Raw genomic sequence first — 13,219 nt, forward strand, 5'->3', positions numbered from 1 at the left:
GGCTGGACTCGAATGTCGCACGCCCGGTCCCCAATCTGCCTGATGAGGCGCTCGAGGGATAAAGGCGGCCGGTGATGATGGTTCGAGAGAGAGAGAATTACGGGCATGTCCGTCATGTGTGTGTTTATGTTTGTGCATTTTGTTTTGAGTTTAAATATGATTTATATTGACAAGCCGGTTCTCGCCTCCTCCTTGCCCATCTTAACCCCCTTACACTGGTTCCGAAAACCCGGGAAGGAGGAGGAATGGGGACTGGATTCCCCGACCGCCCGGAGCGAGGGAGCCGCTGCCGGGGGCGGAGGAGTGCCCTGCCGTCCCCCAGAAACGCGGAGGGCTGGAGGGAAGACCGGCGTCCGCAAGGGGAGGAGGGAAGCAACTCCCCGACCGCCTGGAGCTGCCAGGGGTGGAGTGTCCCCACGTGCCGCCAGAAAAGCGGAGGGGCGTTCTGTCCACTGGGGGTCGGATGTTTGAATCCGGTTCGCCAGGAGAAGAGCGGCTGTCGTCCACCGGAGAGTGTGGAGGAGTGTTCGAGGACCACGCAACGGTACATCAGAGAACCGGTGAGTGAGCTTTTTCTCTCCTCTCTCTCTCTCTCTTTCGCAACGTGTTGGCCTTTTCCCTCGCCTATTTATTTATTTTTTGCCCCTCCTGTCTCCTCCCAGGTCGAGGAAGTCGGGGATGTCCTGACGGGGCGCAAAGCACGCCCCTCCCCAGGGAAAGAGGTCCCCAATCAGCCTGATGGGGCGCGCGAGGGATAAAGGCGGCCGGTGACGACGGTTTGGGAGAGAGAGAATTACGGGCATGTCCGTCATGTGTGTGTTTATGTTTGTGCTTTTTGTTTTGAGTTTATTTAAACATAATTTATATTGACAAGCCGGTTCTCGCCTCCTCCTTGCCCATTTAACCCCCTTACAAATGTGTATAACTTAAGTAAATGGGGTCAATTTTAATTTCATGTTGACTTTAATTTATGAATATCCTGAAGGACTTTCTAGATTCAGAAAAAGCTAAATCTGTGCAAACAGGAATCGGTCGTCTCCATTAATCCATGGGTCATATTCGGCAAATGATTAATGACAAAGAATAAACTCTACAGTATATCAATTCCTCCATGTAACTGATCTGTCACCGCGGATGGCTGAGAATACCGCTGATATCACACTAATACAATCACAGATTATCAAACGTCTCGCTGCCATTTTCAGCTTCACTGCACGTTCTCATTTCTCTTGTGGATCATGAAGATGATGATATTTGTCTTGTGACGGTAGGGGACAGTGACGGCGTGTCAGAACACATGTAGATCTCCAGACATCAATAATTATGATCGTGTCATTGATGATTCGCACAGCGTTCTGTCATATCATGATCCTTTCTGGATGATCTCGGAGGGAGATTCTGGTGACGTCTTTGAGGTGATCTAAGGGTTGTTAAACTCGCATCATTTCACCTTTCTAAAGACAGTCTGATTACTTGAAACTAGCTTAACCCTTGTGTGACCTTTGGGACATTTTTGTTGTTTCGATCATTTTGTCTGTGTTGATGCTAACGGCATAAAAAAAGGTGTGTATTTTTGGGGGAATTGTGATATTTCAACATCAGTTCCTATAACACATCTATAACACACCGTGTACACAAAATAATTACACTCGGGACCTTCAGGACAAAAATTTCCCCATTGAAACCATTAAAACTGCTATATTTGATCTCAGTGCAATTAAAGCATAAAATAATGAATTCTATGATATTACGCTTTCATTCCGGAGCGCTGGCTTAATTTAAAATTATATATATATATAAAACCACCAGATGGCGTTACTTTTTCTTCATGTTTAGCCTATGGAGCAAATACAAGCTTTTCCCCTATTCTCTGTTGTATTATAGAGCACGGCAGGACAACTGAATATATGATGCAGTTAAAATTGTGTGTGTGTGTGTGTGTGTGTTGGTATGGATGTCAGAGTGTGTTTTGAATGTGTGTATTGAGAAATGTGTGTGTGTGTGTGTGTGTGTGTGTGTGTGTAGGATATTCATTGAGGACATTTTTTTGCCCCCACATTTTGAATTTCGGGGGCATTTTTGTCATTAACATTTATGCATTTGGCAGACGCTTTTATCCAAAGTGACTTACAGAGCACTTATTACAGGGACAATCTCCCCGGAGCAACCTGGAGTTAAGTGCCTTGCTCAAGGACACAATGGTGGTGACTGTGGGGGTCGAACCAGCGACCTTCTGATTACCAGATTACCAGTTATGTGCTTTAGACCACTACACCACCACCACTGCCCTAAGCCTCCCTTAACTTCTGACCCTGATTTGGACTTCAATTTGAGGTTCTACTGACATGAATAATTTCCTGCTCGGCCTCGGGCTGTTCTGCTTTTGTCTTTGTGAAGAACTGAACGAAACCTTTTCTGATGAAATGTCCTGCAATTAAACTCTGCTTCATTTTCTGTCACAATCACTGACTGATCGTATTTAATGAGAGATGTGCACAGAGACACAAACAGATCCGGGGAGCCAATACATCAACACTACACCTGTCCGTTCCATTCATCCCAAAATCACTATTAATAAACTCAATATTAACACTTGCATGAATATTTAAACACTTCAAGATGACAGGCCATTGCATTACCAAAAATGTTAATAGTAACACTTTTATGACCCTAATTTCTTTTGTTTATACCACAGTAAAAGTGCATTTAGTTTGTCTGCTAAAATCAAAATGCCAATATAAATAAAAGCACTCCGAGACACAGAGATGGAAAACTCAAGAGGTTTGTTTATCTAGAGCAAATTAAGTTTACAGATTGCGATTCTACATGAACAAAAACAGGTCATATGTACAGCTGCCATAAAGCACAAAGAATGAAATAAATACAGATGTGAATATTAAATATCTAAATCAAACGCACATGAAACTCTACATGTCTTTCTCTACTTAAATAAGCAAAGCGTATAAACAAAACTCTGTCATGTCTTTCCCTTTTGTAAATGAACGTCTCTCTCAGGTGCATTAAAGATCCTGTGAGGTCTGTCTGTGGTCATGTAGTATTTACAATATGCCAATATGTCGCTTTATATGTAATGATTATTATATTTTTAACAGTGGTTTAAAAGGTTTTTGTTCTGAAGACACAGCAAAAGATTTGAATGATTTCTTCCAGAAAGCTCTTTTTTAACGATTGCCTGCGTGCTGAAGACAAAATAAGAGAAAAACAATATGAAATCATGTAAAAAGCAAATACAAGTTTAAAGTCTTGATTGTTATTTTAAATAATAGTCTTAACAAAGACTAAAAGGATTGTAGACGATTCATTCAGACGAAACATCTTGAGATTTGTAGTTGTTTGTGAGGAATGTTCTTTGGGTCATTTTCTTTTCCGAGACAACGGATGTGAGAGTACATGGTGAGGCTTTTCAATCAAACCAGAAAATGTGAAATATTCAGCAATAGCACGGAGTAAATTCAACTCAGCACCCATATTTAAAACATCTTACAAAATGAGTAATCGTGCCTTTTTAAAACCAGAAAACTGGGTTCAAACAGTGATTTGACTACTAGCAAAATCCAATTTGGATTATTTTTGTTAAAGTTATTGCTCTAAAAATTTACGAATTCCACTGATAACTTTGCTTCAGACATCGTGTTCAAGTGTCTCAATATTCGGTAAAACTAACGCCTTCGTTATTTAATTACAGTATATTTAATTACAGTATATTTAATTAGCAAAACTTCAATTCAGCTTTGAAACATCAACTCTTTAATGCACAATTGAAGCAGAGTTTAATACTTACTGATATTTTTATTAAAAAGGTCTCAACATGGTCCTTAATCACAAAAGGAAACGTGTTAAGTGTAAAATTCCTCCTTTGTGTTGAATATCACGGTCCTTTTAAAACATATTCAAGCTAAACATGTTTCTTCATGTGACTGAGACTCAAACTAATTCAGTTCTGGAATGAGAGATTATGCACCAAAATGATATACTAATATTTCTCTTTCTCGTTCAAGGAAACCTTCCATTTAAACGCTTCACCTGTCGGCCAGAAATAAAATAAAGTACTGTTAAAATACAGTCTTTGATCTTGCATATTTTAAAATGCCCAAAACGAATGTTTCCTTCACTCTGATATCTGTTAAGAGCTCAAAGAATGAGGCAGAAGCGGTTCACACTGTAGTCTCGCGACGGGCATTACATTCACTCATGACGTCACTGAAGCCAAACACACAACGCTTTAAAAGGAACGCAGCTTCTGATTGGCCGATATGAAATGGAACTGATATGTAACATTATATATATATATATATATATATATATATATATATATATATATATATATATATATATATATATATATATATATATATATATTTTTTTTTTGAACTCTGTCATCATTTGTGCTCCAAAGAACAAAGTCATAAATGTTTGGAACGACATGATGGTGAGTAAATAATGAAGGAATTTTCATTTTTGCATGAAATCTTAAGATATACGGCACTGCAAAGCTGTTAAATAAACGTAACAGTAAAAACTAATACTGAATTTAAAGAGAAACTAAATGCGATGAGAAACGTAACACACTTCTGCTGCCGAATAAAATGCATAACATCAGTTTTCTTACAGACGGGACGGTAATGTTGGCACAACCACTGCCTCACGTACAAATCTGATGTCTGTTTAAATTCAGATGCAAACAAGTTGTTACCACCTCTTAAAATAGTGTTAAATAAAGCATGTGCCTTTTAATAAGGCGCATTGACACGTGCGTTTAAACAGGATCTCCTTGCACAATGGACAGCTGCACGAGTTCTTTGTGCACGAGCGTTTGACAGAGTTAAAGGATGTCTAAATTCAGCTGGATTCAGCAGGACATGTCGGGGGCATCAGGGAGTAGTTCAGCTGTGCGACGAGATGTCTGAAGAACTGCTGCTGTTGCTGTTGGTGGTTTGAGCCCGTTTGATGTACAGATTCAACAGCTTCATCTGCAGGAGTCACAGGAAACACAAAACAATAGACACATGAGATCTCTTTCAAAAAAGTCCCTTTGCTGACTACAACACAGCATTTGAGTAGGGGTGCATGAAATATCGGTGACCAATATGTTATTAATAATATATAAATATTATGATTGCACTGGCAGTGGAATAACAATCATTTATTACGGTTTATTTGCTTGCAGTTCTCTCCTTATCATGCAGTCTTAACCCTCCTGTGGTATTGGGCAACTCCCTTTGGTATTCACGGTCATTGTAGTCATACTGCGTAGTCTGATGACTTGTTATAACCTCATTTTATATTTGATCACAAGATATGCATTAGGATATATATTTAAACATGATCAAACTATTATATGTCAAAGTTTAGCATATTTTTATTTGAAGTGTCAGTGTTTGCAGTTAACAATCAAACCTGACCATGGTGTTACAAAGTGAATACAGAAACAGAATAATAATTTTTCTACAAATAATTATTTAAAACATAATTTAAAAACTCAAAGTAAATGTATAATAATGTCAAGAAAATGAACATCAAGAAACAGAAATGAGAACAGAGGTGGGTTGTAATGTGCAGGGGCAGGTTTACGATTTCTGAGGCCCCAAGCATCCGACCAAGCCGGCCCCATTTGGAAGGTTGAGTTTGACAGGTGCGGATGGTTTGTCTTATGAACAACAAGCTTCCAAACACAGAGATAAAGTGCAATTTACCCTTAGTGTACAGAACTAATTATCTCAATTCTTCCAACACTGTCAATGCTGGACCATCACCGAACTAAATTCACGCAGGATGTATAAAGCTGTTAAATAACGGCAAAAGGCATTAATGTGATAGTTCAGCCTTTAATTAATATTACATCATCATTTCCCCACCCTCATGATGTTCCAACCCCATTAAACGTTCTGCATTCTGTGGAACCCAAAAGATGTTAGACAGAATGTGAGGGTCACATTCCCTTTCAAAATATGGAGGGAAAAAACATGAAGTTTAAGTAAATGATGATTAAGGTTAGCATTCTGTCTAACATCTCCTTATAGCAATAATTTTTCAAAATTGAAAATTCTTGCATCATTTACTCACACTCGTGCATCCCAGATGTGTTTTTCGTTTCTTCTGCTGAACACAAAGATGTTTAGAAGAATATCTCAGCTATGTTAGTTTATACTAGGATGGGTACCAAAACTTTGTAGCTCAGAAAGCACATAAATGCAGCATTAAAGAATTGATATTACACTGGTTCAATATTTCAATCCTTTTTTACTAATAAATATGCACTTTCACATTCTTATTCTTGTGTTTTTGGTGATTCAATTCTTTGTGCACATCGCCACCTACTGGGCAGGTAGGAAAATTAATAGTAATAAAAAGGAGGTTATCTTTATTATAAAGTCATAGATATTGATCTGTTTCTCACCCACATCTATCATATTGCTTCACAAAACCACTGGAGTTTATGGATTACTTTTATGCTGCCTTTATGTGCTTTTGGAGCTTCAAAGTTCTGATCCCCATTCACTTGCATTGTATGGACCTACAGAGCTGAAATATTCTTCTAAAAATCTTAATTTGTGTTCAGCAGAAGAAAGAAAATCACACACATCTGGGATGGCATGAGGGTGAGTAAATGATGAGAGAATTTACATTTTTGGACAAAGAATCCCTTTAATTTGATGCATGGAAGAAATAAGTAATATGGGTTTGGAACAACATGGTGGTGAATGACGATAATTTCCATTATTAACAATAAAACGAATAGTATTATTATTATTATTATTATTATTAATAATCAATCTTTAATGCATGTTAAATGTGTACTGGAATATAGGAATACTTTATATGTGAAAGTAACTAGTTACTCACTACTTGAGTATTCTTTTGTATTGAATACTATCTTACTCGAGTAATTATTACTAAATTAGTATTATTAACATTAAGTATTTGTACTTCCACTTGAGTAAAGTTTTTGGCTACTCTACCCACCTCTGGAAATTAACTGCAAAATTCTGAAAGTTCAATTATAGTATAAAACAGAAGAATCAGAGTAATGATTTAGCAATTTCAAACTTTCTATAGTAGAATATTTATTTTGCAAGTGAGTGTGTGTGTGTGTGTGCGTGCGTGTGCGTCAGATTGCAGTCATCAGCAGGAAAATAATAGACGACTTGTAATGCCAACAATGACCAAAAGATGGCTGTAGAGCTCCACTTATTGATGCCCTTGTTGTGTGTGTGTGTGTGTGTGTGTGTGTGTGTGTGTGTGTGTGTGTGTGTGTGTGTCACCCTCGGGGCTCCTCCAGAAACAACAAAAAGCCACTACGGATGGCCACGTGGAATGTTCGAACACTCACAGCGGAGGAGAGGCTGCCACTCCTCTGTCGGGAGCTGGACCAGTACCGCCTGAATCTCTGTGGTGTTCAGGAGGTCCGGTGGACCGGCTCTGGCTCTTGCCACTATGAGGGGTGGACTGTCCTCTACTCGGGGCAGGCGATTGCCAAACAACAGGGAGTGGCTCTTCTTCTGAACAAGAGAATGAAGGCAGCGTGGGAGCGTGGCGGCGAGGTGTGGGAAGCTGTGAGCCCCAGGTTACTTTGGGTTCGCCTTCCCATCAACCAGAGGCGAGGAGTGGTGGTCGTGGTTATTTATGCCCCCACCGAAGACGAACATCCGTGGAGGGATGCGGGAAAGACCGATGAGTCAGATGCCTTCTATGACCTCCTGTCACAGGTGTTGGCTAAAGTGGCCCCTCGGGATAGAATCATCATGTTGGGTGATTTCAATGCCCGAGTTGGTCATGATGCTAGCACCTGGTCAGGAGTGATTGGAAAACATGGGCCTGATCAGCTCAATAACAACGGCAGGAGGCTGCTAGATTTTTGTGCAGCCCATGGGCTTGTAATTACCAACACACTGTTCCGTCATCGGCGCATCCACACAACATCATGGATGCATGCCGGGTCCAAGCAAGAACATCTGCTGGACTACATAGTGACGGAACAGCGGATGCGGGCCCATGTCCTTGACACCAGGACCTACCGTGGAGCTGATCTGCCCACTGACCATCGACTTGTCATCTGTAGGATGCGCCTGCCATTCTTCCACTCCGGTGGTGGGTGTAAACCCAGGGCCCCTTTCAAACCCATAGTGGCCTGGTCTAGGCTAGCTGATGAAAGTTGCAAGCGAGAATTTCAGCATCGCTTGCAGCTGGAGTTGGCATCGTCCCCCACTCCTCTGGATGTCGAGGGAAATGGGCGAGGTTTAGGGCTGTGGCTCATGTAACTGCAATGGCAGTTTTGGGCACACGGTCCAGACCTCCTCAGAAACCCTGGCTGACAGAGGAGGTGTTCAGGCTGGCTGAGAAAAAGCGACAGGCCCACTCTCATCGTCTACAGCATCCCACGTCAGAGAATGAGGAGGATTACCGCAGCCTTCGCTCGGAGGTTCGGAGAGCCGTGAGGCGCTGCAAGGATGGTTGGTGGTCGCGGGTTGCTGAGGAGATGGAGTCTGCCTCAGTGGCCCACGATCACAAATCGCTCTTTAATTCTATCAAAAAAGTTACTTGCAGCGCCACACCTATCACCATCATTAGGGGAAAGAATGGTGATCCAATCTCCGACCCCCAGAAACAGGTTTACAGATTTGCTGAGCATGTCTGTGAGGTCCTGTGGGAGGGGAAGTCCCTGAGCCTGGAAAACATTGTGGGACAAAGTGGGGATGACCCTGCTGGGGCTGCGGTGCCACAAATATTGAAGGAAGAAGTCACTCCTTGTGGGTGGCTGGCTGAGGTACCATCTTTAGAGGAAGTACTGAAGGCGATCCAGAGCCTGAGGCCAGGAAAGGCACCGGGCAGAGATGATCTCCCCAGTGAAATGCTGAGGGAGGGTGGTGTTTGTGCACGGACTGCCCTACATGACATCATAACAACAGTCTGGACCACTGGCGGGTTCCGCAGAATTGGAAGGATGCCTGGTGGTCCCTCTCTTTAAAAAGGGGGACCGCTCAGATTGTAATAACTATAGGGGCATCTCACTCCTCAGTGTGCCAGGAAAGGTCCTGGCAAGGATTATTCAACATCGCCTTGCCAGGCACGCTGAGGAGAGACTTGCGGAGCCCCAGTATGGTTTCAGGAAGGGGCGGTCTTGCACAGATGCCATATTCTCTGTCTGTCTGCTACAGCAGAGGTGTAGGGAATTCCAGCAAGACCTACATCTCTGCTTTATTGACCTGGTCAAGGCCTATGATACCATCAGTAGGCCTGGGCTCTGGGTTGTTCTTCGTGCTTTCGGAATCCCAGACCCGCTGCTCGCGATCATTAAGGACCTTCATGATGGCGAGCGGGCCCGGGTAAAACTACGTGGTCGGGAGTCGGAGCCATTCCCTGTTCACCTTGGAGTGCGACAGGGATGTCCTCTGGCCCCCACATTATTTAATATCTATTTTGACCATGTGGTTTGTGAAGCCTTCGATGGCTGTACTGGAGGAATTTCCATCTGGTACAGATATAATGGGAGGCTGATCGATGCCCGGGTGCAGTCAAGGGATGGCTCCCTATTGGTCAACCACATTATGTATGCTGATGATCTGGTGATTGCTGCTCACTCAGAGGAGGAGTTGGAGGTGCTGCTGATGAACCTGGAGCTTGCCACTAAGAGATGGGGCCTGACCATCAGCCCAACCAAAACTAAGCACCTTCCTGGGTATTATGTACCAACGGACACTACACCCCCACAGCTCCCAATTGGTGATGGGGCAGTTGTGGAGAGATTGGAGTGTTTTCCATACCTGGGAAGTGTGCTTATGACCAGCTCCGGTTTGACAGCAGAGGTCTCACTCCGAATCAGTCGAGCGGCATTATCTTTTCATCGGCTGCGTAATGCTGTGTGGAAGCTACCCGGTTTGTCGCTCCGCACAAAGCTTCAAGTATTCTCGGCCACGGTCATTCCCTCCCTTCTCTATGCTTGCGAAACGTGGACCCCCCTAATGGAACATCATCGCCGGCTAGAAACATTTAAGCTGGCCTGCCTAAGATCCATCCTGGGTTTAACCAGGCTGGATTGTGTGAGGAGCTCACAAGTCTTTGAAAGATGTGGACAAAGTCCCATCGGTGAGCTCCTCCGGCAGGCAAGGTTGCGTTGGCTGGGTCATGTAGCCCGCATGCCCGGCCACCGCATGCCTAAACAGTTATTGTTTGGCCGGATAGAGGGGGCTAAGCGGATGCGCACGGGCTGGAGAAGAGATGGAGTGATGTGGTACAGGAGGATCTGGAGCTGAGTGGACTTGCCGACGACTGGTACCAGCAGTGTCAAGATCGGCCTCTTTGGAGGAGGCTTGTGAAGGATGCTGCTGGCCAGTTGGAGGCAGTCGCCTCCAACAACAACGGAGGGCAGAGGAGTGACGCTCACAACAACGAGCAGAGCGCAGGGTGGCTAAAGCACAGCAAGTTGGCACAGTAGGGGGCACAGGTGGTGCATCAACCAGTCATCTCAGTCATTCGACCCATGTCACCGGTTGGATCTGTCCCGTGACCTCCTGCCAGCGGGCGTTCGACACTTCACGTGGCCTTAACGTGCACATAGCCTGGCACAAGCGTCGTGGTGACGTCACCGCCACTTAGTGGCGAATGGCGGTTGTTTGTTTGTTTGTTTGTTTTGTGTGTGTGAGAGAGAGTAAGTGTGAGTGTGTGTGTGTGTGTGTGTGTAAGTGATTTTACATAGCAACTGTCCTTTTCTGCATAACGCGGTGTCTCATTTTAGCTTATCGCGGCCGACCCACCGGCCCGCTCAGTTCTCCCGATGGCCAGTCCACCCCTGATCGGCCCCAAAGTGCGTCGGCCCACCGGGAAAATACCCGGTATGCCAGATTACCAGTCCAGTTTTTCCACAGCGTCTTCAGTGGCTCTGATGCCGGGAGTGCATGAATACTCTTATGTTCACTTTTACAGCAATGTGGAGCGGAGAGGGGCGGGGCTGGGTCGGAATATCGCGCACCCGGTCCCCAATCGGTCTGATGAGGTGCGCGAGGGATAAAGACGGCCAATGACGATGGTTCGAGAGAGAGAGAATTACGGGCATGTCCGTCGTGTGTGTTTATGTTTATGTGTTTGTGCTTTTGGTTTAAGTTTGCATTAAATTATAATTTATGTTGACAAGCCGGTTCTCGCCTACTCCTTGCCCATCCTTAACAGTGTTACAAGCAACAACAGAACACTTAAGAGACATTATTCTTCTCACTGTATCTGCTCTGTGTGTAGATTACTCAGGGGAGGAGCTATGATAATAGGGTGGAGTCTGTCACCAGTTGTGGGCGTGACCTGCTGTAACATCACTTCACTTTAGAGCAGAAACAAAAACTGTTGAATGAATAGAACTGTTGAACTGTTTGATGAATAGAAATATAGGAGAGGAGTGGGTGCACTTTTAACTTTGTGGGGTGGTTGTGTGCACACACTGCTGACTCACATTTATGAATTATGAATTTTGCATAATATCCTTCAACAGATTCTTCACTCAAATCAGCAACTACTGAGTCTGTTTATTAAGTTTAATTTCAATTATGGTGTTGCCTTTGAAGGCAGCTGCCTATGTAGACAATAGACAGCAAAGCAGGTCACATGGTTTTAGAGCAGAGACACATTGCGAATCAAACCTTTGGTTTATATGTGTTACAGTATATATTACCTTACTGCAGGTCAGCTGCTGTAGATGTGGCTTCAGATCTTCACCAATAACAGAATAAATGGCCACCAGACAAAACACACTGGCCTTCCGTACACTGCTCTCGGTGTTATCATAAGCCTGAAACACACACACACCATATTTAGTGTAACAGCACTGGGACGCTTCACTGCTTGCATCGCTCCACTTGTCTGTGTTTCTGCAGTGCTCCAGACAGATTGCGTGTGTGTACCTGTAGCAGTCCTGGTATAATGTCGGGTAGGAGCTGGAGCAGGAAATCCTGGGAAATGCGCTCAATGATTTTGGTCTGCATTTTAATAGCGGCAAGGTTGATGGGGTAATCGGCCGTCTGGATGATCGGACACAGAACTTTAGTGCACTGTTCGGAGTGGATGGAGCTCGCGAGTGTCGCTGCCGTTTCTTCTGCGGCCCGCACCACCTGTGGAGCACATAAACTCATGTATGGTGCCGTAAACTGCAGAGATGCAACTTCTGCTGCCAATAAAGTCAACAAGAAACCTGAATTGACTCCCATAATGTGATGTAATTCTGAATGAAACAGAATACTCTGTTCGAATGTTGGACTTGATTGTATCATCAGGCTTTGAATGGATGATGGAAAGTGTCTCTGTATTACGGAGGACCAAAACTAAAGCCTAGATACAAAAATATATATAGTTCAATATACATTGTCTTATTGCTTTACTCGTTTGCCACAATGAAATGCATGTTAATTATCTGAATGATTATAATATACATTTATAATAAATGAAATTTGTATAATTATTTAAACATTGTGCTTAATTATTGTTATTTTAGGGGCTTTCTCAGCAAACATTTAGAATTTATTAATTGCGGTTAATCCAATGAACTAATCAGCATATCATTAAATTAATTTGATTTTATATATATATATATACACACACACAGTGGGTACGGAAAGTATTCAGACCCCTTAAATTTTTTCACTCTTTGTTATATTGCAGCCATTTGCTAAAATCATTTAAGTTCATTTTTTTCCTCATTATTGTACACACAGCACCCCATATTGACAGAAAAACACAGAATTGTTGACATTTTTGCACATTTATTAAAAAAGAAAAACTGAAATATCACATGGTCCTAAGTATTCAGACCCTTTGTTCAGTATTTAGTAGAAGCACCCTTTTGATCTAATACAGCCATGAGTCTTTTTGGGAAAGATGCAACCAGTTTTTCACATCTGGATTTGGGTATCCTCTGCCATTCCTCCTTGCAGATCCTCTCCAGTTCTGTCAGGTTGGATGGTAAACGTTGGTGGACAGCCATTTTCAGGTCTCTCCAGAGATGCTCAATTGGGTTTAAGTCAGGGCTCTGGCTGGGCCATTCAAGAACAGTCACGGAGTTGTGAAGCCACTCCTTCGTTATTTTAGCGGTGTGCTTAGGGTCATTGTCTTGTTGGAAGGAGAACCTTCGGCCCAGTCTGAGGTCCAGAGCACTCTGGAGAAGGCTTTCATCCAGGATATCCCTGTACTTGGCCGCATTCATCTTTCCCTTGATTGCAAC

General features: G+C 43.2%; 1 protein-coding gene across 1 annotated transcript in view; it reads right to left on the bottom strand.

Annotated features, from left to right (window-relative positions):
* Nucleotides 1–4,398: 4,398 nt before the first annotated feature.
* The window catches only part of LOC127632515 (CLIP-associating protein 1-B-like), an 85,499-nt gene continuing 76,678 nt past the window's right edge, over nt 4,399–13,219 (bottom strand). Inside the window, exons 40-42 of the mRNA XM_052111131.1 lie at nt 11,907–12,113; nt 11,678–11,794; nt 4,399–4,991 (exon numbers count right to left, since the gene is read on the bottom strand). Of these exons, the coding sequence (XP_051967091.1) occupies nt 4,905–4,991; nt 11,678–11,794; nt 11,907–12,113 (411 nt within the window). The 3' untranslated portion in view covers nt 4,399–4,904. The remainder of the gene's footprint in view (nt 4,992–11,677; nt 11,795–11,906; nt 12,114–13,219) is intronic.

Source organism: Xyrauchen texanus, chromosome 39 (assembly GCF_025860055.1).
Source record: "Xyrauchen texanus isolate HMW12.3.18 chromosome 39, RBS_HiC_50CHRs, whole genome shotgun sequence".
In the NCBI taxonomy this organism is placed as follows: Eukaryota; Metazoa; Chordata; class Actinopteri; order Cypriniformes; family Catostomidae; genus Xyrauchen; species Xyrauchen texanus.